Here is a 26,531-nt window from a genome sequence, read left to right on the forward strand (position 1 = left end):
GCCAAGGCAACAGCTGCTGGCGTTGCCACTGCTGAGTGTCTCTGATGCTGACAGCCTACTGCCTGCACTTTTGCCCACTAGCTTCAAAGCTGAGACCTGTCATCTCAGGGTGGGATGGGGGCCTCTGGTCCAAGGAACACAGGAGAACATTGAGGGTTCACGTCTACCCCTGTGCTACAGGTCTTACCTCCTGCTTAGTTTGCTCCTCGCTACCCTGAAGACTGTGCTCACGCATTCCTCGGTCTGGAGGGGCCCCCTTCTTGTCTCTCCCCATCTGTGTTCGCTGCATTTTTCAAGACTCTGAACAAGGATTTGTTAAATAAAACATTACCCTTCATAATTACAACCAAGCCTGGTGCTTCAGTGCTTTTCCAGTTCAGGCCACTGCCGTATGATAGCACACGCACCTGGCAGACACCTGTTGAATGGGTGACTGAGTATTTTATTGTTTATACTGTCTCTTCAAACAAACCACAAAGCCCTTCAGAGATTAACTATTTCCCTAGCACAGAGCAACATAATCAATAAATGATGGATGAATCAACCAACAGTGAGCACTTTTCTTCCTTTATAGTATTGGGTTGGCCAAAAAGTTTGTTTAGTTTTTTCAGTAGGATGGCTCTGGTAGTGCTTAGTTGTCTTTAACTTCATTTGAAACAATTTTGTTGGATTGTATTGTGACAGCTGTCATATCAGCATGTATTATAAAAAACATCAAAATTGGTGAATTTTTATGCAGCCATTTTAATATTGAAAATGAAAGAACAAGAGCAACATTTTCAGTGTATTTTTTTATTTCAAGGAATGTAAAAATGCAACTGAAATGCAGCAGTGTATGGAGAAGGTGCTGTGACTGACTGAACACGCCAGAGTGGTTTGTGAAGTTTCTTGGTACTACTGATATTTTGGCCAAATCTTTGCCATGGGGCTGTCACGCAGTGGGAGATGTTTAGCAGCACCCGTGGCCTCTACCCACTATTAGCCAATAGCAGGAGACAGCCAACATACTCAAAATATCCAAAACAATAAAGTAATTGGTGAAAATGAAAAAATATGTTCTATTTTATGGAAAAAACTAAACAGACTTTTTGGCCAACCTAATATGTATATTTTTACTTCTTTTTCTTGCCTATTGCAAGGCCTGTTGCAATATAAGGCCTGTTGCTGCCTTATTCAATGGGCTTGAAAACGGTGAACAGTTTTAGAATGCGTACAATGTTCTCTAAGGTTCTAAGTGCTTCACACATATTAACAAGTTTTCTCCTCACATCACCCTGGGGAAGGGGGTACTATTATCATTTCCACTTTATACATGGGGAAATGATGGAATTAGAATTCAAATTTTAAAAAGACTACTTTGATCAAACACAATGTCTATATAACTGAAGACAACAATTAAAATGTCTGCTAAGGATTAATGTCCACAGCACTAGGTGCGGACACTTCCTACCAGGCCGGGAGGCACACCTACCCATGCGCTAAGCCCAAGTCGCGTGGGGTGGACACATGCAGACACAGAACGGGAGAAGAGGGCATCGGGAGCCCAACCCCTGTGGTCAGAGCGAGCCTCTCCCGACCGCCGGGAAATAAGGGCCTCGAAGTCATACCACCGTTAGTCAGACGGGGGTCGGCCCTCAGCGGGAACCACAGCCCCGTGTCTGTGAGCGCCGCCAGGACCCTGCACCTTTGTCTGTCCCCAGAAAGAAGCCCTGGGGCCAACTCCTCCGTGCTCCCCAAGTGACTGCTCGTCACTGATCCTCTGCCCTGCACCCCAGGAGTCTGGGGTGGCTGGACTGGGCAGGCAGCCCAGCTCCTCTCCATTGACAAGGACATGACGTCTCAACAAATCACACAGTGGACCTACTACTAATGTATTTCACAAGCAGAGAGGATCGCCTTTTTTGTAGAACCTGTCTGTGTATCAAAAATATCAAAAATTCAACATGCTCATTACCAGCATCAACGTGTTTTTTGGCCAACATCAGGAACACACGTATCTTGTAGGGAACACTCCATAAACACCAGGGAGCTGGAGTCCAAAGTGTGCCTGGGGCCAACGCATCAGTTGCAACCTACATCTACACCCCACCCCAGCCCACCCCACCCCCTGCCCCAGACAGCGACGTCCACAGGGACAGTCCTCACAGGCCCAGGACTGCGACTGGTCTGGAAGGCACGAAATGGACCCAAGTTCCTCAGTGACTTCACCCAGCCCACAGCTTCAGCCACCACAAGGACACCAACTATGCCCCAACCCTTAACCCAGATTCTAGTCTCTTGGCCTCTTCAAACCCAGGTCTTCCAAACAGAAATCATCACCTCTCCTCCAAGCCCCTGTTCTCAGTGATGGCCACTGCCAAGGTGGAGACCTGAGTGGCCATCATTCTACCCTCCCTCATCCTCAGAGACCCTCACACCCGCCCACTCTTTCAGTGCAGACCCTTGAGACTGCTTTCTGGGCTCAAGATACCTTACAGGTCCCCCACCAATCCTTCCTCTCCGCCAGAGGCCACAAGAGTCTTGCAGAAGCATAAGGTCATTACTTGCTTTAAGATCCTGAGAAACTCACTATTACCTATGAGATCGAACTCGCAACCTCAGCCCACTGGGCCCTGAAAGATCTGGCCCGTCTACCTCTGAAGCCACCTTTTGTTCATGCTCCCCCTAGACCAAGAACAGTCTCAAAGCCCTCCCACAGCCACCAAGCTCAGGCCTTAGCACAAGCACCACCTTTAACAGGAAGGCCTCCAGGAAGCCTTTACCTCAGTCTGCGTGACAGAGCACCTCTGCCCACTTCTACTGACATGCCACATGCCACAAAGCATCATCGCTACTTTCCTTCGATGTCTTTTCCATTGCCCTGTGAGCTTATTTCTGTGTCCCCAGAACCCAGAGTGGTGGGTAGCACACAGTAACTATCTGCCAAATGAAAGACAGAGCCCCAGGAGCCTGAGCCCACTGAGCCACACCCCCTCACCCTTCCCTGGCACCCAGGAGCAATTACCGACACAATCGCAGGTGGGGAACTCGGCCTGGGCTCTCTTGGCGGGTGTGTCCAGCAGACTCTTGGTGGGTGTGTCCAGGTACTTAAGAGGTGACTCCAGAAAACCACTGAGGGTGGGTGTGAGTGGGTTCTCAGCCTTGGTGGGCGTGGCCTCCTGGCCTCCTTCCTCTGAATGGAAGCAGGTGGTTGAGAGCACAGTCACGGCTCCTGAAGACTCAATCTTGATCTGCTTGGGGGAGCGGGTAGCGAAAGGGCTCTCGGGGGCTGGGAGACACGTTGGCTGGCTCTCAGGGTCCTGAATGGGCACAGACGGGGGGCCAGGAAGCCCAAAGCTATCCCCAAATTCGGCTTCAAATTGCCGGATGAGCTCTTCCAGCTTGTCATCGGCAGGGGGAAGAGGGCCAGCAGAGCCTGGCTGCAGGGTTGCCATGGGGCTGGGGGACCTCATTTCCTGAGTAGGGGGCAGCAGGCTGTCCCCGGAGGGACTAGGTGCAAATAGCGCAAGAGAAGGTTCTGGGGGCAGGGGGACAGCAGAGCCCTGTGAGGCAGGGACAGGGGCAGGTGGATGTGTTTGCGCATCCTCGGTGGCTGGGGGCCTCAGCCCTTCTAGGACGATTTGCCGCAGAGGTGGGAAGAGAGGCTGTGCTTCCCGTGGCCTGGACTTCTTGATCTGAATGGGCTTCCGGACAGTGGGCTTGATCCCAGGAGTGGCTTTCTCTGCTGCCAGGGGACCTCCAGCTGGTGTCAGGGGCTTCTTCTTCTTCTCCTTGGGCGGTCTGTCCGGAGGCCGAGGGACAGGTGAGCTTGATGGTGCCCACCAGCCGGGAGCAGGAGGCTCCGTGGGACCAGGGAAGGAGGCATCGTGGGCCTGGTCCAGGAAGAGACTGCGCTTGTGGTGGAGGTGCTGCTGTAGGGCGGCCTGGGCCTTCTGGTGGGTGTTGGGCTCCAAGGATGGTGTGGAAGCCTCCCTCTGGAGGATGGGGGATGGGGCTGGGGAGGAAGAAGGTGCCTCAACCTTGACTTTGGGCTTGCTGGGCAGGGACTCGGGCCGCTTGAATACTGACTGGATGTAATCACTGGCATTGCCTAACAACTGCTCCAGTTCGGCCATGGGGTCAGGGCTTGGGCGGGGCACGGGCCAAGAGCTCCGGGGAGTTGCTGGTGGGGTGTCAGTGCCCCAGGCTTCAGGAAACTCTGTTCTAGGCGTGGCTGGGGGGAAGGCAGGGCTATCGGGAACAAAGGATGGGGGCTCTTCAGGGGGGACCACAGGCCATGAGGGGGCCCGGAGGTAGGACTGGGGAGATCTGAAAGGGGCAGGAGGGGACAAGGCCTCAGGAAGGGGGCAAGAAGCCTGGGAGGTGGAGTGAGAAGGCTGGGGCAGGGCAGAGGAGAGCTGTGTGAGGGCTTCGATGGCGATGGCGGTCTGCAGGCTGATGTTTTTTTCCTTCGCGATACTCAGGGCATTCTGGGACAGAGGCAGGCCGTCTGGGGGAGGGGGTGGGGGTGGGGGTGGGGGAGGGGGAGGTATCTGGGGGACTTCAGAGCTGAGGAGCGGCCTGGTGGTTGGTGCTGGGAGGCCAGCCTCACTAGGAGGCAGAGTCTCTGGGAGCCTGGGCCGTTGCTCCCCTCCCTCCACGACCACAGACTTGATCTTCCCCTCCAGCCACTCGAGGTAGTCAGGGCATTCCGGGCCATCGCAGTTGCAGTTGGGTGGTTTCATGCCATGCCGAGCGAGGGCCAGGGCCGTCTGCAGCGTGTCGAGGTCTTCGCTGTCAGCAGAGCAGCTCTCAGGCCCTGACGGGGGTCCTCTGCTGTTGTTCCCAGCCTCACGATTCATCTCACGGTTGAAGGTTTCATAGAGCCGGGTGCTAAGGGCCCCATAAGAGGACACAGCTTCGGCCACGGCCGAAAAGGCCACCAGATCGTGGGCATCTTCCAGGCGAGCAGTGTGAGCTGGGCCTGGGGCAGCGTCCCAGTCGGGCTTCTGGTCTACTCGCCAAGGACCCCCAGCCCCCAGCAGGCTGGGTCCAGCGGGTTCTCTAGCACCATTGACCGGCGCCCCTGAGGTGCTTAGCTGCCTTGAGTCCCCATGGTACACTGGCCCTGAGTCCATCTGACCTGGAACAGGTCCATCAACTGGGCTGAGCTCTGAGCCTGTCTGGAGAGAGAGAGAGAAAGAGAGAGAGAGAGAAAAGAAAAAAGATGAGCCATAACATTTGAAAAGCTTGTCCTGCCTCGCACCACTAAGATGCACCCCTGAACCCTGGTTTCCTGGCAACCCTCTCCGTTTCTGATAGGGCCTGAACCTCGGGCTCATCTTCCCACGTCTCCCTGCCCAGCTAGCCGCATCGGCAGCAATGCAAGGCAGGACTTTAAGAGCTCTTAGCACAAAACTCTGACCGCTGGTCAGACTCTTTGGAGACTCAGACCAATCACACTGAAGAGGGTCCCCTGAGACTAAGCATTTATTAAGCACACACAGAAAGGCCGTGACCTCACAATGACCGAGGTGACACCAGGACCATGTTGACTTTGTGGGTGTGTCAGAAGACAAAGAAAGCTACCCAAGCACACCAAGTAATAATGTGCCATTAGTGTAAAATGTATGTGCAGATTGGATTTGATTAACACATTCAGCCAGGACAGGGGTCAGACACAGCTTCACAGTGGGAAGGAACCCACAGTTCTTTCCTTTGCCCACTGCTGTCCTCACTTAAGCCAGGCTGGGCTCAGAGTCTGGGACAGGACAGCAGTCCCCATCCCAGGCCTGAGGGAAACCCAAATGATCTGACACAGCATGTATTCTGCCTCACACTGAGCCAGTCTTGTTGATGACAAGCCTACTGGCGCAGGGGAAAAAGGTCCAGACCCCTCCCCAAGCCCAGGAAGCCAAGGTCCACCAAAGCACACAGCTTGGGGAGGGCCCATGGGGCTGGTCCAGCAAGGTAAAAGCTAATACAAAGATGCAAAATTGAGTTTGCAAGACTCATCTCTCTAGGAAGGAAAGTTCTTCCTTACAGTAAAATATACCAATTTTAAAAACTATGTAGAAGGAATGATGGATTTAGAAAGTCACTGGATGTACAACTAGCAGGTGAAAGCTTGACAAGGCGCAGGATGCATACATGTCTCAAAACATGTCCTCAAAAGTTACTTAATTATAACAGTGACTTCATGGTGCAGAAATCTGGGAGACACCACCTTTGCCAAATGATCCAAGTTATCATCACCACAGACACCGGGAAAAACCAACAGCGTGTCTCTTCGCATGCTACACGGTGAAGGATGTAACACCAGTCATACAGAACTCCAGCCGAAACCTATAACCCGAATGCAATCACAAGAAAACATCAGAAAAACCCAAAATGAGGGCATGTCAGAAGGCACCTGGGTTGTCCCCTGCACCAATTTCAAAGATAAGAAAGACAAACGTCTCCCCCAGTTTACACGACACTAAGGACACAGGAGAGCAAAATGCACACTCATGGGTCAGACCTGGGACTGGGGAGAAACAGCTGTAAAGTACACCCTCGGGACTACTGAGGGAATTTGAACATGGCTACGGATAAGATCATACTGCACCCACCCTCGTCTTCTTCACTTGGACCCTCACACGACGGGTGTGTAAAAGAACCCCTTGTCCTCAGGACACACACACGCTGAAGCCTTCAGGGTGAAGGTTCACCATTATCTCCAGCTTAATCTTAAATGGATCAGAAAAAGTTACAGCCACGTGCCATTTAATGGCAGGGATACATTCTGAGAAATGTGTCATTAGGCGATTTTGCCAACGTGCAAACATCGTAGCCTGCGCTCACACAAGCCTAGATGCGGCAGCCCACTACACACTAGGCTCCCCGGTAGACCACCGCCGTGCGCGCGGTCCGCCGTCAACCGAAATGTCGTTCTGCAGCCAGCAACTGTGAGCCCACATCCATATGTACGTAAAAGCAAGTGAGGCAAAATGTAAAAAAAAAAAACTGGGTTTGTGGGAGTCCCAGGTACTCTTCCTACAACTTTTTTGTAAGTTTTAAAGTTTTACTGAAATAAAAAGTTAAAAAAAGAAATTAGTCCCTCAGGTAGAACATAAGTGTATTAAACAGATGACCAAAATGATACGAGTACCCGGTCTGTTGACCATGACCATCACAGGCCCCAGAGTGGCGTGGGGAAGCTGAGATTTGGGATCAGCCTGGTGGGAGGTGGGCAGAGGCCCCAGCCCATGGTTCTACCCCATCCTCTTCAACCCACAACTGTGAACCCAAGACCTTCATGCTTTTCCAATATGCTTTTCTGAGCCTTGCCAACACAATTCTCATCACCTGGAATGCCTTTCCCAGCCTCTGTGAGGTTACTTTGGCTTATTCCACAACGTTACCTCCTCCCTCACCTCCTCCCTGACCTGGTTGGCAGAACTACCTGTGGCTCTTTCCCCTGAGTTCCTGTGGCACCTGAGAGATGTCTCTATTAGCACCTATCACATGCCACTACTGTTTTTCAAGCAGCTGTCTTCCCCACTAGTTGGTAGCTCCTTTAAGACACCATTCAAATCTTCCTGATGTCTGTGCCTCCTGCCTGTAGCTGCTGCAGAAACACATTCTCAGTCCAGTGAAAGGCCTCCCACCCCACAATGGCCATGGAATATGCCAGCCTCTCCCTGATCCTGGTGTAAGAATAGGAACAAATACCTTTCCTCTAGGAAATGTGGCTGATCACCCAGTACTCCCTTCCTTCGGTCTTAGAAACCTAAATTAATGTGGCTGCCAAGGCTACAAAATCCGAGGTGGTCAAAGCTAGCCTGCTCATGGATGAAAGCCAAAATAAGCACACATAACCACGACGAAACATGGGAGAGAAGACTTCCCAAAAGCAGTGCCACGGAAGGACAATGCTACATGAACTGAGGCTTCCCCAAAATGATCAAGACAACAAAAAAGACTGGAAAAGTTATTTTTAGTGTGTGAATAAGAATAAGGGAGGGCTTAGCCCACTCTGGGGCCTCTGAATTCCCTGGAAAGGAAAGTGTTAGTTGGACCAAAAAAAGAAGAAAGGGAAGGGTAGACACAGGTGTGAGGGCAGTGAAGCCAGGATGGGCGGGAGACTTGAAGAAAGGCTGAATTCCAGTTTCCTGGCCAGGGGAGCCCACTCATACACTCCTCACACTTGCTGGTGACCCTGGAGGAAACTTGCCACCAGGGGAAGGTGCCAGTAGGTGGGTCAAGGACAAGTGTTGTCTCAACTTTCAGGACACTGAGTGAGAACAGCCCCAGGTAAGATTCCCGAGTGGGTAACAACAGGAACTACAGGAGGCAGGCTCCACCAAGGCCATCCCCTTAATGTCCAACTAATCTTACTGCTTTAAGTCGCGTGGTTATTGGCAGGAGATGAGGAGACATCCTGGCTGACAGATCACAAATTCAAGGGCTGCGGGCCAAATCGGCCACAGATCTGTTTTGTTTGGTCCGTACAGGTATCCCCTGCTTTTTGAAAGTTCGAGTTACGCCGCTTTGTTTTTATGAAAGATTGACATTAGTACTTGTTTTTGCTTAACTGAAAGAAAACCACAGAGGATTTTAACTTTTACAAAAAAAGGCAAAAAAGTGAAAACAACGTTCAGTGTTTGTTTGGCAGTGAGCCATTACAGAAGCAGCCTGCACCCCGAGCGGCGGGGGTGGCGCCGCCAAGCTCCTTCCCCAGGGTCCACACTTAGAGTCTCAGCATCGGCTGCCAGAACTTTGACCTGTGTCTGTGAGCATCCACACTTGATCTAGATTCACTCTGTGCATCCCTCAGCAAGGTAAGTCCTAAGGTATCAGAAAAGCTTAACAGAGCTCATAAGGGTGTGTGTCATGCTCAATACAAAACTGGACTTAGCACGGGCTGGTGTGGCTCACCGGACTGAGTGCCAGCCTGTGAATGGCAAAGGTCGCTGGTGTGATTCCCAGTCAGGGCACAGGCCTGGGTTGTGGGCCAGGTCCCAGCTGGGGGCGTGCAAGAGGCAACTGATTGATGGTCCTTTCCCTTTCTTTCTCTCTCCCTTTCCCTCTTTCTAAAAATAAATGAAATATTTTTTTTAGAAAACTGGACATAATTCAGTATCTTTGGTATATGATAGTTTATTTGCTGGAGCTGGGAATGCTAAAAAAATTTTCCATATAAATTAATGGTAATTCTACACTGTATGCTGTTTCAGCTTACAACAGGTTTCATAGAAACACTCTACTTTCAGACAGTGGGGGAAACTTGTACAGTGCTGAGTTTTTATTTGCTTGTGTTGCCAACATTAAAAAATCAAATTTCACATGAAACTCAGATTTTCCCCACAGTCCGCACTTCTGCCTGGCCGATCTGTCTACCACTCCCACTCACACCCAGCTTCACCATTCCGCACTGACTTCTTGAAACCAGGGCCAAGGCTCAGGGATTGTTTATCAGATGCCTGAATTAATGGTCACTTTGTTCATCTGTGTTACTTGCCAAGCCCCTGTGGGCATTGGGATTTGTGACTGGGGCTGTAGACACTCAAGCTGCACAGGGTCGGCCATGATCCCTTGGGGGGCAAGGTGCAGCGAAGCACCAGCTGAGCAGCCACACTGAAAGCACGAGTGGCGTGTCACCCGGGAGAGCCTGCCACGGCGCTCTGACCTCAGAACTCCCCTGTTCAAGACAGCTATCAATAAGGATAGCAAAGGCACGTTTGCCAAATAGATGCCAAAAACGGGAGGGACACACCTATATTAAGTGACAGGACCAAGTCCAAAAGGCCAACAAGCTGGAGAGAAAAAAATCTAACAGGGTAAACAGGGTCAGAGACGAGGCTCCGCACCACACCTGTGCAAACTAAAGACGGAAGCAGCACCAAACAATGACTGTGAGTAAAGAGGACGTTGTGACTAGCGCACACATAAGGATGTTTTAGGATTCGGGAGGGGCAGAAGACTGTGATGGAGCACCCAATATGATGTGACTTGGTGGCTTTAAAGGGTCTTACAACCCAGGGTTTTCTCAAACGTTTTTACTACAATCCACAGTGAGAAATACATTTTATACCAGGATCTATTACATACTTAAATGTGTGATAACTTTGCAAAACAGTCTTTCTCTTCAGTAGATTAACGAATCCCTCTGTCCCTCTCTCTCTCTTGCAGGTTGCATTTCATAGTGCACTAACGCACCCCAGCCCACAGTCAGATGCAGACCTGACCAGAGCAGGCGCCACAGCACAGGGCGCCACCGCCCTGCTCCGCCCCTGAGGTCTCTACCCACAAGGTGGGCTTCCCTTTGGGGCTGCACCTCGGAGGGGGCACAGTGGACAGACAGCTGGACAGTTCAAAACCATAACAGGACAGGTCCCTTTGGTTCTGAAGAAGACAAAACTCAAGGTCTTTAATCATCTGAAGGTCTGTCATTTGAGGAAAGAATTTCACTTGTTTTGAGTGGTGCTAAAAAATGGAATTAGAAAAAGGGTAAAGCTTTAGAGAGGAGAACTTTGACTCAATTTGGGGTAGTTTTAATACTTAGGAATACTAAAAAATGCACCAGCCCTGGATGGTGTGGATCAGTGGATTGAGTGCCAGCCTGTGAACCAAAGGGTCACCAGTTTGATTCCCAGTTTACGGCACATGCCTGCATCACGGGCTGGATCCCTAGTAGGGGGCGTGTGAGAGACAACCACATATTGATGTTTCTCTCCCTCTCTTTCTCCCCCTCCCACTTCTGTTTAAAAAACAGAGATGTCGAAAAGAAAACCAAGTAGTTATCTGGTGACTCTTGACAGGTGGGCAGGACAATGCTGGAGGAAGAGAAAGGGGCGGTTTAGGCCCTTTCAAATTCCCGGTGCAGATATGCCCCAACACTAAAACCCTCCACAGCTTCTGCCTCAATCGTCAGTCCCCTCTGGGCTCCAGCAACCACCACACCCCGAGGATGCTCCTCAGTGTCCACCCTTTGTCTGAACCTCTCAGCTGACCTCCAGCTAACCCGCACACCTGGAACAGGAGTCAGCTCATCTAAAGCGGAACTGAATTCCCCCTCCCCACCTCCCACAGCTCCTGCTCCAACTCTTCTTTTTTTGCCAGTATTCTTACACTCACCAATGTCCCCTACTCAAACATCGTCCACGCTCTGCCAGCACACTCAGTCCCCAGATCCAAGGAACTCTAAACATGATGCCTCTCTGTCCCATCTCCTCCCTTTCTGTTCTTGCTCTCCTAATTTGGGCATTGGGGTGTGTGCACTTTGCAAATTTTCTAACCTGACAGTGGCTCCTTCAAGCAACTCTACACACCCCCAAGCCCCTTTCCCCATCATCCATGTGCATGCACACACACACCATCTCTTCTCCACCCTGCCATCTCTGCTGTTGGTCTATCTCGCCCTCCCTCAAGACTCCCGGCCACCCACTTCGTAACTCTTCCTTGCTCCGCCTTCGTATTTTCAGAATGCCATGTGCATGCACCCAGTTCTTAGCACCTGTGACAGATTTTATTCTCCCAAGATGGCCACCGCACCCCCTCTGCCCCACACACACTTCGTCCATGGGGAGGCGGGGGTCTGTGCTCCCTCCCCTTGAATCCAGGTGGGCTTGTGACAGTGGTGGAAGTGACACTACGTGGCTTTAAAAGCTAGATTACACAAGGCAGTACAGCTTCTGCCTGGTTCTCTTGGGACACCTTCTCTCGGAGCCCAGCCACCACGCTGTGAGGAAACCCAGGTCACACGGGAAGGCTGTGTGTAGGTGCCCAGCTGAGGCCCCGGCCAAGAGCTGGCATCACCTGTCAAACGTCTGAGTGAGGAAGGCCTGTGAGGATTCCAGCCCAGTCATGCAGTTACTTCTAGCGTTTGAGCCTTCCCAGATGATGCCTTAACCATCAAGGAACAAGAGACAGGCTACCCATGCTGTGTCCTTCCTGACTTCTGGATCTGCAGGCTCTGTGAGCACACTAAAATCTCTGTTGTTTATGCCCCTAAATTCTGCAGAGGCTTCTGACCCAACAACAGACCAGACTGTTTATTTTAGGAACATTGAGAAGTTTACAAGGTAAAAGGCAAGAAACAGACCTACAAACACACGCGTGCCCCTGAAGCGCCATCAGTGCAGTGAAAACGGTCTACACAGGGGGGAGGGGTCACTTCTCTCTGGGCAGGTACTCGCATGTGTCAAGAAAGGTTTCACCTTCAGAATGAGGTTTGAATGATGGGCAGGTGCTTTGAAGGAGGGGGAAGGAGGAGGAATTCCAGATGGAGGGACTAGCATTGAGAAGGCAGACTCAGAAGAAGGCCTGGCAGAAGGGGGACGAGTAAGCTGCTGGGCGCCAAGCGTGGGGAGGGCAGGGGTGCAGCTCACACAGCATGAGCACAGCAGAGCACATTTACATTTCAGGAGGGGCACCCAGTGTCCCAGCAGGGCAAGGACTGCGGAGTTTGAGGCTGGCGGCCTGAAGACCATTTGGGAGGTAGAGCCACCATCCAGACGCCAACAACAAGGGCCTGAACCAAGGCCAGAGCAGGGAGTCTGGAGTAAAGCGTGGTTCTGGAGGCAAATGATTAAATGCCGAGGGTGAGACGAGGAACCGAATCAGTCCACGCCTGGTGAAGTCCCCTACAGCCAGCCCTGCCCACCGCAGGGTCTGAACCAGATGCTGTAGTCAGTACACCTTCTGCAGGGATCATTTCCATAGGGTGCATTACCAACCACACGCTGGGCTCCTCCAGTGGGTGCCAGGCTTTCACCATACCTCAGAGCCTCGCAGAGCCTCGCAGAGCCTCGCAGAGAGCACTCCATGTGTTCAGAAAGAACTGCCGCTGCTTCCTCCCCAGACCTGGTGCGAGCCTCATCACCCCAGGACTTGGAGAGGATGGCCCACAGAAGCTCTGGGCAGTCAGCAGTCTCCTCTGTCACTGCACCCGTCAAAGCACACGCACAGGGGAAGTCTGAGCATCGCCAATGCTGTCAGGAATGCCTCTGCCACAAGGGACGCAGAAACCTCACAACTGATCTTGAAACAGCCCCGCCCCACCCACAGAGAGGCTCATCACAGGTGTCGGCTCTGGTCCTTCTTACAACCACCTTCCAGGCACAAAGCCCTGCCCTGCCCTGCACACCCAGTGTACCTGCACTGACCTGCTTGCCCAGCCATAACCAGGTCTCTTCCCTGCCTCATGGTGTCTTAGGAGGGCTCTGGACCATCCCAGGTTTGGTCTTGCCCGGGCTGGGGGTGTGCTCCCTTGTCTGGGGGCGGCAGGGGTTTGGTACTGGAGGTTGGGCATGGTGAATGCCCTTTTCAGACCCCAGAAGAGACCTGGCTCCCGCCCCACTTCATGAAGACCTGACGTGTGCATACAGCGTCGCCCCCTCAGCCCCAGTCACAAGTCTCATCTTCGGAGGGCTCCAGGTCTTCTCCAGGGGTCCAGGAACCTCCATTAGAGTCTGTCCCTATACCCTGCCTGGTCAGGACTCCAAGGTCCCATCCGCTCTACAGCCAACCCCTTTCTTGTGCTTCCAAATTCCCACAGCTGCCCCTCCCCCACACCTGCAGGTATTCCACAAGAACCTGCCTCCCCACCAGAGGGACTCCACAGACCCCTGCCACGAATGCCAGGCAAAGCTGGAGAATTATGGAACCCACCCCCGAGACACCTCATTTGGTCCGGAACACAATGAGAGGTGCAGAGACACACCATGGTTTCCAAGGTTTTCCCAGCTCTCAGGGTCAACCCTTCAAAACCAGATCAACAATCCTCTATGAAGGAGCAATGGAAGGGATGTGTGGAGACAGACTATTTATCTTGAGACAGCAAAGTCCTCGCTGACCAAACCTTCTCAGGGCCTCTAGGAAAGGGGAAGTTAGAATAGCACAGAGTTCCCAGGGCCGTTCTGCCGACCCTCAGCAGTCAGGCACCACTGTAGAAGAAACAGGTCTGAGAAGGCATTTTTATCCAGGATGAAAAGTCTGCAGTCAACCTCCTAGTGGTCAGGAAGCAGGCCAATGAGGGGCACGTCCTCCCCAGTGGAATCTCCAAGAATGGCTTCTCAAGGGACTGCAAGATAGCGAGGGCTGCTCCCCACCCTGCTGGCCAGTAAATCCCACCCAGTGCCTTTCCGGCCCGGCCGCCAGCACCACCAGCTCAGCTGTTCCATTTCTCCAGCCACTGGCCGAGGGATTGGACTTTCCAGCTCCACCCTTCACCCCAGTCCTGGAGCTCAGTGTCCACCTCCATGCAAACTCCCCTCCACCCTCCCGGCCCCACGCGGACAGCCCCACTCCTCTAACAGCACACAGGTTGTGTTCATGGTGCAGTCTGTTCAGATTTCATCAGTCATTCATCTCCTGAGGGGAGCTCCCCTCTTGGAATTTATTCATGAAAAAAATGAGTGAGGAAAGAGACTCTTAGGTAAACCTTTGAGAATGTGCACACTGGCCAGTTGTGTGTGAGTGTGAGTGTGTGAGCACATGTACACTGCCTAGCCTGGTCCTGTGACTGCACTCTCCACAACCAAACTCTCTCTGCAAGCAGCAAATCTCAGAGGGTTATGTCTAACTTCTCAAGACTGTCTCGTGTTGGCAGAGGGTATTCTTGTGTTAGGTGAGGAGAGGTACTGGTTCTTGTGGTTACCATGAATGTAGCAGGAAGACATTTTCCTACTACAAAATGGACAGACAGAGCAGATCTCTCAGCCGCTGGGGTGATGCTCAGGAAAAAGCTGAACTGAGGCCAAATTCCCTGAGGTCATCGTATCTGGCAGAAGCACGGGGCTGTGACTGTTCATGCCCTCTGACCCAGTAGTAGTTAATGTGACTTCAGGGAAGAAAGGAAAAGAGCAGCGAGAACTAAGAAAGGTCTCCATGTAACTCTGACGGAACACTCTTGTAATGTACTGAATATCATGCTAATCACTGCACACTCATTCATCTCCTCCAATCATCACAGACTCCTCCAAGGCAGAGACTTATCTCCATTGATGAGGACACAACACAGAGGTTGAGTCATATTCTCAAGAACAAACAGCAATCCAGAAAGGCACAGCCATTTTTAACCACTAAGTACTACTATTCTTTAAATACTACTATTAATCTTATTTCAGGAAATAGAAACAAAATATATAAGACAACAGAAGAAATAAAAAAGTTACATGTGCCAAAGATTTTCCCAGAAGTATTAACAGTAAAGAATTACAAGTAACCTAAGCATCCTACAATAGGGGAGTGGTTTTAAAATGCTATGACAGTTTATGAAAAGAGAATGGAAAAAAATATGAAAAAATACTTCGTTAGTAATCAGGGAAATACAAAATAAAACTACTGTGAGTTCCACTTTATATCCAGTATATAGAATTTTTTAAGTATATTTTATTGATTATGCTATTACAGTTGTCCCATTTTCTTCTTCTCTTTATCTCCCTCCACCCTGCACCACCCCTTCCACCAGCATTCCTCCACCTTAGTTCATGTCCATGGGTTGTACATATAAGTTCTTTGGCTTCTCCATTTTCTATACTATTCTTAACCTCCCCCTGTCTACTTTGTACCTACCATTTATGCTTCTTATTCCCTGTAACTTTTCCCCCATTCTCCCTCCTCCCCCTCCCCAATGATAACCCTCCATGTGATCTCTATTTCTGTGACTCTGTTCCTGTTCTAGTTGTTTGCTTAGTTTGTTTTTCTTTTTTATGTTCGATAGTTGATAGTTCTGAGTTTGTCTTCATTTTACTGTTCATAGTTTTGATCTTTTTCTTAGATAAGTCCCTTTAATATTTCATATAATAAGAACTTGGTAGTGATGAATTCCTTTAACTTGACCTTATCTGGGAAGCACTGTATCTGCCCTTCCATTCTAAATGATAGCTTTGCTGGATAGGGTAATCTTGGATGTAGGTCCTTGCCTTTCATGACTTTGAATACTTCTTTCCAGTCCATTCTTGCTGGTAAGGTTTCTTTTGAGAAGTCAGCGGACAGTCTTATGGGAACTCCTTTGTAGGTAACTGTCTCCTTTTCTTTTGCTGCTTTTAAGATTCTCTCCTTATCTTTAATCTTGGGTAATATAATTATGATGTTTCTTGGTATATCTAGTATATAGAATTTAAGAGCAAGAACACTTAGTTAAAATCTTGCCCCCACCGCTTACTAGCTGTGACCTTGGGCAAGTTACTTAACCTCTCTGTGCCTCACTTCTTCATCTGTAAACGTGTGGTTAACAATTAACCTCTCTGTGCTTTATTTCCTCATCTGTAAATGGGGGGTTAATACCTAACATCAATGAGAATTAAACAAACTAATATATGAAGAACACTTACAACAATACCAGGTCCATAGTGTGGTAAAAAGCACCATAAAAGGGCTTTTTAGTTTAACACTGAGTGCTGGTGGTGTTCAGCAGAAATGCTTTCTGATACAGCACTGGCAGAAGGCATCACAGAGCAACCACTCTGGAGAGGTCTGGTGGTGCTACCACGTACCTAACAGCTCTGCAATCCCACCTGTAGACAGACATTGCACATGTGCATCAGGAGATAGGCACGCAACACTCAGAGTAGCATGACGCATAAAATCCACACTACAGAAATATTCTATGTGCCCACCAGCCACGTGGACTATTTTACAGCAGTGCGAACGAATGAACCACAGGCATATGAGTGAATCTCAGAAACTACACTCAGTAAAAATAAAATAGCAAGCTTCAAAAGATTATAGTCTACCAATTCAATCCTTTAAAAAACCAAAAAGTTAAATGTTATCATATGAGAATTAAAACATGTAATTAAAACTTTTCAAACTTGCTTATTTGAGATTTTCCTCGTTTCGTGGAGGGAGTGAGAAAAGTCAAGGTAGAAGTGATCTCTGGAGGTGACAAAGACGTACATAGGGTTGGGGAAGGCACCCAGATAGGTCCAGTTAGGTTGGCAACATTCTAGTTCTTAACTTGGGTAGAGGATTCACATGTGCTTATTATTACGCATCATCTGTTTAACGTACAAGCATATGTCGGAGATATTGCAGATCTGGCTCCAGACTACCGCAATCAAGTAAGTCATAATCTTTTTGATGGTGGAGAATCTTGCCTTCAATTTGTTAAAAAAAAAAATCAAACACACAACATCTATGAAGCTCAGTAAAGCAAAGTACAATAAAATGAGAATGCCTATATATAAAATACTAAGTCAAATAAATATGCTTCAAATTATATATAAGAAAAATTACAATACATTATATTTTATCACTAGATGTAGAACTGCTTAAAATTACACAGAATGAGAACACATAAAAATAGAGAACTGTCTTAAATATAAAAATGAAACTCAAGAATATACTTGTACTCATAAATACATGCTGAGGATTTTTATGACAGGGGAAGTGTTCATACTATTTGAAGTGGGGGGAAAAAGGATTCAAAATGTTGCCCAATTTAAGAATTCAATTCCAGTAACAATGCACACACAGGCACTGAGGGGAAATTTTCAGATATGTCAACAGGACTCATCTCTGATGTAGAGAATGAGTACATTCTGTTGTTCACAGTCTCCAGAACTTACTGTAGGTAGTACATTTTTATTGGGGGGCGGGCAGTTAAGAAAAGAGTACCTACAACACACCTGAAACATTCACAAACTATGCAGGCTCAGGCAAAGGAATTTTGGGTAAATTTTCTTTCTTGCTATTTCTGTTGCTACAGAGTTGTTACAACACACACACACACACACACACACACACACACACACACACAATCACACACATGCGGAAAGCAAGAACAATTCTACAGGAGGAGAACAACACTGGAAGGGAAGACAGGGTCTGGTCAAGGTGGGGTGCTGAGCCTAAAGTCCACCCCCCTGCCCTGCCTTGAAAGTTCTCTGTAACTTGCTGGGCTCCAAAGCAAAGCCCTCCAACTCCGACCTACGCAGAACCCCCCGCCCCTCCACAGCTAGGTCCTCCCCTAAAGGCAGCTGTGGCAGGAAGGGTGGGGGTGGGAGAAGCCGAGCAGCAGGCCGCTCTGCAGGCTCCCCCTCCAGCCTCTAGAGCTGCGCCCTGAGCGGCAGCCAGCACTCTGACGGAAGCCCCTGCCTCAAGCAGCCGGCGCTGGCGGCTGGAGGCCAGTGGGAGGAAATTGAGCCGACCACATCTGAGGCCTGGCTCAAGGAGCAGCAGCTGCCTCCAAAGCCGCCAGCACACGAGAAGCAGGTCAGGACGCTGACACGGCTCCTCAGCCAAACAGCGAGAGCCCTGACTCCCTAACACACGCACGCACGCATACACACACACACACACACACACACGTGTAAACACACACCCGCCGCACTCCAGCAGCGCTTGCTTAGAACAGGGCCCAAGCCACGCAGTGCACGTCTCCCCGCCAGAAAAACCCCGTCAGTTCCAGGCGAGGGTGGGGTTTCCCACAGCTCCGCCCACCCCGGCTCAAACCCAGTTCTCACCACTCACCTCCTACCCCAAAGTCTAAAAAGCTAAGGACATGAGAAGGGAAACGCTGCCAATGTCAAGTCCACTAACCCTGACTAACAGTCCCATGCACTCTCCCTAGAGGTGCACAAAACCCCACATAACCCACTGGCCGTTCAGGTGTGTGCAAAGGGCAGGGACTATAGAACCACCCTGATAACAGGGGCTAATAGTTTTGAGTGCTGGGTGACAGACCCTGGAACTACTCATTAAGTAATCATTTTTATGTTTATATGTAACCTTTCAATTCTTCCAACAAGCCAACATCTATTTCAGTGGGTCAACAAAATGAAGCACGGAGAGGTTAACTTGAAGTATGTGACATACTCCAAGGCACGTAATTAGCAAGGGGCAAAGACTGAACATCAGAGTTGATGCTGGATGCCCACAGCCTCCAGCTGCCAGGATTCTCATCTGTTGGAGAATAAGCTCCTACATTCGCAGGCAACTCAGTGACTACGGATTTCAGCCTCTCACTTGGACCCCTGGAAGTGAGTTTGCTCCATACAGTCCCTTCTCAGGGACTCAAGAAGACTTAAATTGCTTTCATTCAAAGAAATGAAAAATTAAATTTCTTTTCATTCAAAAGGAATTAATCTTTAAGCCACCACCCAAAAATCCAGAAAAAAAGAAATCTGGTGGGAGAGCAGCCTTCACCCATTAGTCATAAAACCAATTTCATCCAGTAGGCTAGGAAATGGAAAAGGGGGAAACTGCCGTTTAGGGAAGCCTTCTGCTGTCCAGAGAAGGCAGCAAATCAGGGAGTGTGTGCATAATTCTATTTCTCCTAAACCCCTGGAAAAATCACACAACACATCTCAGTGCAAAGTCTCATTATCCACAGTCCCTGCTGGTCTGTTAGTCCAGAAAACTGAAAGATGCCAGTAATTTGGGTTCTTGTACACATTCGTCTCAAAGTCTTGCCTACAATACTGGAGAACAAGGGAACGGGCCCCTGGACCCCTCCTCATCCATTATCTCCTCCCTGAGGGTCAGGGTTGATAAGAAAGACCCTCGGAGCCGAGCCGTCTTCCCTCCAGTCTCCCCTCCAGCATCTCTGTGGCAGACCCCCACCCTCTTGCCCTCCCCCATGTGTCCCTCCATAGGATCGTGGTCCTCCACCATTCTCTCCTTTTCCTCCCATCCATCCCCTCAACAGAGCTGCTCTCTACCAGTTCCTCCCTCGCCCCAACAGCTCTCCCGGAAACCTCTCCCGCTCAGCCAGCACCAATAGCCCCAAAGCCTCTGTTCCCCTGGACTGCTTCTCAAACTCTCCAGCTACCAGACACTTTCCTACTTGGGTGCAACTAAACCCAACACCTAAAACCTAACTTAGCGCCTGTCCCCCTCCCCTGGGCATCCTGGGAATGCCCTGCCATCACCTTTGATGTCTCCCTCTTTATGCTTCCACACTCATGCAGACTGCTCCTCTTGAGAGTATTTCAGATCTGCTTTCTGGTTTCTCCTGACTTATTTCTCAACGGGACAATCGCAGTAGATGGATCATGGATCACTGGCTAACCATCCCCCCTTGCATTTACCCCAGCACCCCAGCACCCTACTGTTGGACACACAGTCAATCCACTGAACCTCAAACCCATGCCCCCAACACCCAGGCGAGGGTGCCTGCTAATTCACAACTCCCATCTTCTCTTCTGGTTCAACAGTAAAAATAAACAAATAGGTAAGCAAATGGACAGACAGACAAATGTATCAAGGGCAATAAAGACCCTCCCACCACGTAGTGAGGCTCCTAGAAACTTAGATTTATAAATTCACACTTCAGAAGTTTTGTTTACATATTAATGAAAGCCGAAAACTCAGGACGAGGGCAACAGTTTGGTAAGTGATGGTACAACTCAACAAATCATTATACAGTCAAAACAAATTATAAACAGTACGAAGAGTGTTGGACAACATGGGGAGTAAAAACAGAATACCACGCTGTACACGAAGATTATTATGACTGTGTAAAACTGTGTGTGCAAATGACAGAAGAGGGAAGGTACTTTAAAAAAAGTGGAATAGCCATAGAAGCCCCCATAGAGCCATGAAATTTCACCTACTGATGCTATCAGCACATTATGGCAATTACATCTTTATTATATGATAGATATGTATTCATTCATCTATTTCTTCAAAAAATAGGTATTGAGCATTTACTACCTGAGTGTCACTTTTAGGCACTGGGAATACACCAGTGAGTGAGCAGTCCCTGTCTCTTGGACAGACTTTCCAGTTATTTAAATGCCTTGGGTCCCATTCAAAAACAGGTTCCTCTAGGGTACACACTGTGCCACTATCTCTAAATATGTGTGGCGGTATAAATCTATGTTATGTACTCTGTGGCTTTGAGTGTGTGATGAATTCAATGAAACTCGTATTAACTGTGAGTTGACCTCGGAGTGAAGCTGCCCTTTGTGTAGTTACCGAGAGGATATCAAAGGCAGACAAAAGCTCATTACAGCCAAGGAAAACCCTGGTGGATGACCCAAAATAATAAAGTCAAGTCATAAGCACAGAATAATAAGGTGAAAAATAGTTTCAATAGAAGGTGCTGGGGAACAGGAAGTTCCGCCACTGCGAAGTGGAAAATGAAGTGACAACAAGAGTCCGGCTGCCCCGAGATGACTGGAGTTGACACTTGGTGCCTCTTCTTTCCTGTGCAGCACAGGCTGCTTTTACAAAACTGAGGTCACTGAGCATATTGGGGGGGAGGTTGTGTGTGAATTATTTTATTATTGAAATTAGATGTTCATAAAGTTGTCTTATTCGGGATTTATAAAAATGCTAACTTCTTCCCTTTCTCTAGGTTAAGTATTTCCACAGTCTCAACTCTTCTTCAGGAGTTTCATTTTTAATAGCTGCCATGCTTTTCCTGGTATGTATGTGGTGTACATATAGCCCCTGAGGCTGCATGCCTAGTTTCTGTCACTTTTTGCTCCATTCTCACGGCACACAGTGACTACTGAGATGGTTTCTTTCCTCTTTCCCCCACATCTATTCTGGCATTTGATTCCCCTGAGGGCAGAGAAAACTTGGCACAAAGTCAGCGCTCTGGCTGGCTGAATAGATGGACTCTACCAGCCCCAAAGACTGGAGGTAACAACCTGGGTCACAGCAGGCAGGACTTTGATCACATGAACACAAGGGTTTCATCTCATTTGGGAGACAACTTAGATGTCTGGAGTCTGCCTGCGAAGACGAATATTATGCAACCATAAAAAGGAACAAAGTACTGATCCATGCTACAACACAGATGCACCTGAACACACTCTGCTAAGTGAAAGAAATCAGACACTAAAGGCTACATATTGTATGATTCCATTTATATGAAATGGCCAGATAAGGTGAATCCATAGAGACAAAAAGATTAGTGATTGCCTAAAGCTGAGGGGACAGGGGGAACAGGGAGGGGAGAACGCTACTGGGGAGAGTTTCTGTTCTGGAGCAATGGAAATGTTTCGAAATTGACTGTGGTAATGGTTGCACAACTCTGTGAATACACTAAAAACCACTGAATTGTACACTTTAAATGGGTAAATTGTATGTTATATGAATGATATCTCAATTTAAAAATATTTAGAGTAAACCCTTGTCATCTTCTCCATCTTGGTAAGAATCTTTAAGACAAAAGCAGAAACTAAACATCTGCTCAAGGAAGGGCTGGCAGAGCAGGCAGGACCCCTCCCCGCTCCCTTCCCCCTCCCCCAAAGGTGGAGTGAGAAGGACAAAAGGAGTGACAGGAACATCAGTGAAAAATTCTTCTCTGTAACTCCATCACAAGTGTTTATCACTCCCTTGGTTTCTCCATTGGATTACAAGTGAAAGTGAAAAAGGGAAAGCAAGAGAGGCTTTATCCCTCCCTGGGCAGGTGGCAGCGGTCCAGTCCGGTGGGGAGGCTGAGCTTTGATGGGGTGAACCTCTCAGGACAGCAGGGTGTGGGTGTGGCCATGAGCTCTGAAACACACAGGTGGGGGTCCCTAAACCCAAGCACCACTGGCAGAAAACCAGCTGATGAGCTAACCAGAGTCACAGATAAAGTCAGACAGGAATTATAGGTTGGTTCAAAAGGTCCTTATTAGTTAAAAAAAAAAAGTTGAAGAGGTGAGTTCACAAGAGCTTCAGTAAAATAAAAACAACAAAGACAAGAATATGTATTAAGCAATTAGTGTACCCTTAAAGAGATACACACAAATCATTTTGTTGGAAAAAAAGAATCATGTGCTTAGTACCCACAATACAAGAGGGTGCCAAGGCTGCAAGATTATCCCACATCGATTATCTCTTCAGTTGTGATGCGAATGACCACTATTGAACCTGCTGCAGGGGAGGGCCTGGGGCAGGTGAGCAGATGACCTGCTCACTCTGGTGCAGCCTAGGGACACACGGCAGGCTCCCACTTCTGGTTTGAGAAGAACAAGTCCCAGCCACTAACCTCAAAACTCCCAAGGGGCGTTACTACCCACACCCCCAACCTGTGGGCGTCACTCCTCAGAAAGCCCCAGCCCTGCCCTACCCGCGCAGTGATCCTTGTTCCTCAGCCCGGTTCTCAAGGGAGAGGCAGTGGCTAGACCAGTTTTAAAGTCCCTCTCTCCCCAGCTATGGCCTTGATCCCCTGCCAACACCTAACCGGCGAGGGAAAGGGTGGAGGTGGGGTGCTGTGGCCTGGCATTGCGCACAGAGGGGCAAAGGGAAGGGCGGGAGAAAGCAGATCCCCGGGGAACTGGGTGTGCCCCACCTCTCTGCCTGAGGACTTGGCCATGGAAAAGACCCAGGAGCTAGGTGTTCCCCAGGAAGGGAGGGGAGGGAAGAGGAGTGTAACTAGGAAAGCGCTTCAGCGAGACCAGATCCCAGATCCGCAGCCCCAGCTCTTCTAAGACTATCTTGCTGTAAGCCCTGCACAAGTCATTTTTTTACACCTGTCTGTGCTTCAGATTACTTATCTGCTTTTTAAAAAATTCCCACTCGAAGATATTTTTATTGATTTTACAGAGAGAGGAAGAGGGAGGGGAGATAGGGAGAGAGAGAGAGAATGTGAGAGAAACGCTGATGGTTGCCTGCTGTATGTGTCCTGACTGGGGATCAAACCTGCAACCTTTTGTGGTGCACAGGACAACGCTCCAACCAACTGAGCCACCTGGCCATCTGCTTTTTCAAAATTATTTTTAAATGTCAGAAAAAACGGAGGCTCTGTTCCAGAGTAAAGGAGACAAAAAGCCTGACCACTGAACACATGTAAGTAGAAAAGAGGTTGTGACAACAGGCAAAATGTGAATAAGGTCTGTAAGTGGCAACGTTCGTGTTCATACGGTCTGCAGATAGTCTACAGTGGTGGTGTACGCCTGTTACCTTCCTGATTCTGATCGTTGCACTGTGGTTATTTATGTGATTTTAGAAAGTCCACACTCAGCTCTGACCAGCGTGGATCAGTTGGTTGAGCATCGCCCTGCAAAGTGAAAGGTCGCCGGTTTGATTCCCAGCTAGGGCACATGCCTGGGCTGTGGGCCAGGTGCCTGGCTGGGGCATGTGCAAGAGACAGCTGATTGATGTTTCTTTCCCTTTCTTTCTCCCTCTCTTCCCCTCTCCCTAAAAATAAATAAAACCTTAAAAAAGAAAAAAAGTCAGTCCACACTCAAGTATTCAGAAGGGATGAGGTCTGCTACCTACTTTCAAATGGTTCAAATAAAAATTACAGAGAACAAGACAGAAAAAAGTAAAGCAAATGTAGTAAAATGTTACTATTTGGGAATCTTAGTAGAGAGAATTCTTTGTCCTATTCCTGCAGCTTTTATGAAACTCTGAAATTATGCCAAAATGAAAAAAAAATTTTAAGAGTTATGTTACTGGATGATCTGAGAGACTCTTCCCGCCGCTGCGAGACAGGAGCATCAGCTGTGAGACAGGAGCGTCAGCCGCACTCACACTCACAGACTGCAGATGAGGAGCTGGGAAGGGCAGCAGCAGGTGGCCCGGAATCCAGGGCCTCCTACTCAAGTCCGCTCTCCCCCAGACCCCAGCTCTTCCAATTGGTGGCATGGGACAGTGAATCCCAGGCACCACCCCAGGCCCTGGACAAGAACGGAGGAGCAACAGGCAAGTAGGAAGGGGGCCATATGGACAGTGTCTGGGCTGGCTTTCGCCAGGAGAAGCCCAGAGCCTCAGAACAGGGACCACCCCGTTCTTCTCCCAAGACCCCTGCCCTCCACCTGCACAGGGCACAGGGTGCTCTGCACCCACACGCCCCGGAAGACTGACCCGAAGCTGCAGTGACACACATGCATAAGCTCCGCCAGAGCACGCAGGCCCACGTGGAGCACAGGATCACAGCCTGGGATGACCTGGATGAGCCTCTCTAACCAAAAGAAACAACATCTGGAAATCCTAATTAAGTCTCCTAAATCACTCCAGGGTCAAGGGGGAAAACAATCACAATTACATTTATTTTCAATCTGTTTATGCTAGTTGTATTTGTTATGGTAAGTACATACTTTAAATATCATTAATATATAAACTGATATGAGTATAAAAATAGAGCTGTTTCTGTGGGAAAAAAGTCACACTTACAGATCTGAAGATTAACATCAATGAAAACAATGAGTATTAAAGAGAAAAAAATCATGCTTCTAAAATACTTTTGTTAAATAAGGAGGAAAAAATGTAGTTTTCCATCCAAGCAGCTAAAAAATAAAAACTAAGAAAGGCAGGAAAAAGAAATCTGTAGAGATAAAGACAGAAATACTTGATCTAAAACAAATGTAGTGGTATTTATAAATGAATCCAAGAGGTGGATCTCCAAAAGACCAATAAAATAAACTTCTGGCAAGGATGATCATCTTAAAAAGATAAATAAGCAGTATTAGAAATGTGAAAAGGAAAATACAACTGCCAATAGATAAAACCTGAAGTTCATACTAAAAACTTTAAAAATATGGATGAAAGAACAATCTTCTAGAAACATTTACTCAAGAAGTAGAAACACTGAAAATATCAGTCACCAGAGAAGTAGAAATTTGTCAGAGAACTAACCCTCAAAAGGGCACCAGGCCCAATAATTGTATATTACATTATTTTTCCAGCTCATAGAAAATGTCAATCTGTTTTATTCTTTCATTTAATTCCCTAGGACCCCTCTCAGGTAAGCACTGTCTCTCCAATTTATAGACACGGAACCCAAGGGTCCAGAAAGGCCAAGGCATTGTCTCTAAGTCATCCAGCTAGATGTGGCCAAGCTGGGGCTCAGCTGCACAGCCAGGCGTCTCCAGGGTATGACCCGGAAAACTCCGTGTTCCAAACGCTCCTCAAGTACCTCTCTGTGATCATCCATGTCTGGAAACTCTGTCCCTCTTACTACTTACACCAGCAGCATCAACATCACTTAAGTGCTTATTAGAAATGCAGAATCTCAGGCCCTACCCAGACCTGCTGAATTGGAAACTGTATTATAAAGAGATTCCTAGGTGTTCTACATGAACATTAAAATGTGACATGCACTGGTCTGGCCTATAACCGTCCAAGCTCTTCAAATCCTCTTACATTTACAAAAGCAGTACCTGTTTTGTTTGGCCAAACAAAACAAAAAAATCAACTTGATAAACTATTAGAACTAGACTTGAGCCCTGGCCAGTGTGGCTCAGTTGGTTGGACCATCATCCCATAAACCAAAAGGTCTAGGTCAGGCACATGTCTGGGTTGCAGGCTCAGTTCCCAGTCAGGGTGCATGTGAGAGGCAACCAACTGATGTTTCTCTCCCTCTCTCTCTCCCCCTTCCTTCCCCTCTAAGCATGTCCTCAGGTGAGCATTAAAATAAATAAACAAATAAATAAATTGTTTAAAAAACCTAGATTGTATAAACATACAAAATTTGTCAAAAACTCAAAACAAACATTAAAAAATTAAAAGATATTTGTAATAGTTGCCAAGGTATAAAGAGTTAATACCACTAAGATCTGAAGCTTCTTCATGAATTCTTAAGAAAAATCACACAAAAGTAAAATAGGTAAAACAAATCAAAATATACTCACAAAGAAATACAGATCACAACTAAACACAGCAATGGAAGATCTGCAGATCAA

General features: G+C 48.4%; 1 protein-coding gene across 3 annotated transcripts in view; it reads right to left on the reverse strand.

The window, feature by feature from the left end:
- Positions 1-26,531, reverse strand: part of TET3 (tet methylcytosine dioxygenase 3) — a 98,874-nt gene that overhangs the window by 41,025 nt on the left and 31,318 nt on the right. For all 3 annotated transcript variants that reach the window (XM_045828601.1, XM_045828600.1, XM_045828602.1), the window contains one exon: positions 3,005-5,162. In XM_045828601.1, coding sequence (XP_045684557.1) covers positions 3,005-5,162 — 2,158 coding nt within the window. The remainder of the gene's footprint in view (positions 1-3,004; positions 5,163-26,531) is intronic.

Source organism: Phyllostomus hastatus, unplaced genomic scaffold (genome assembly GCF_019186645.2).
Source record: "Phyllostomus hastatus isolate PE091 unplaced genomic scaffold, TTU_PhHast_1.1 phas_scaffold_78, whole genome shotgun sequence".
In the NCBI taxonomy this organism is placed as follows: domain Eukaryota; kingdom Metazoa; phylum Chordata; class Mammalia; order Chiroptera; family Phyllostomidae; genus Phyllostomus; species Phyllostomus hastatus.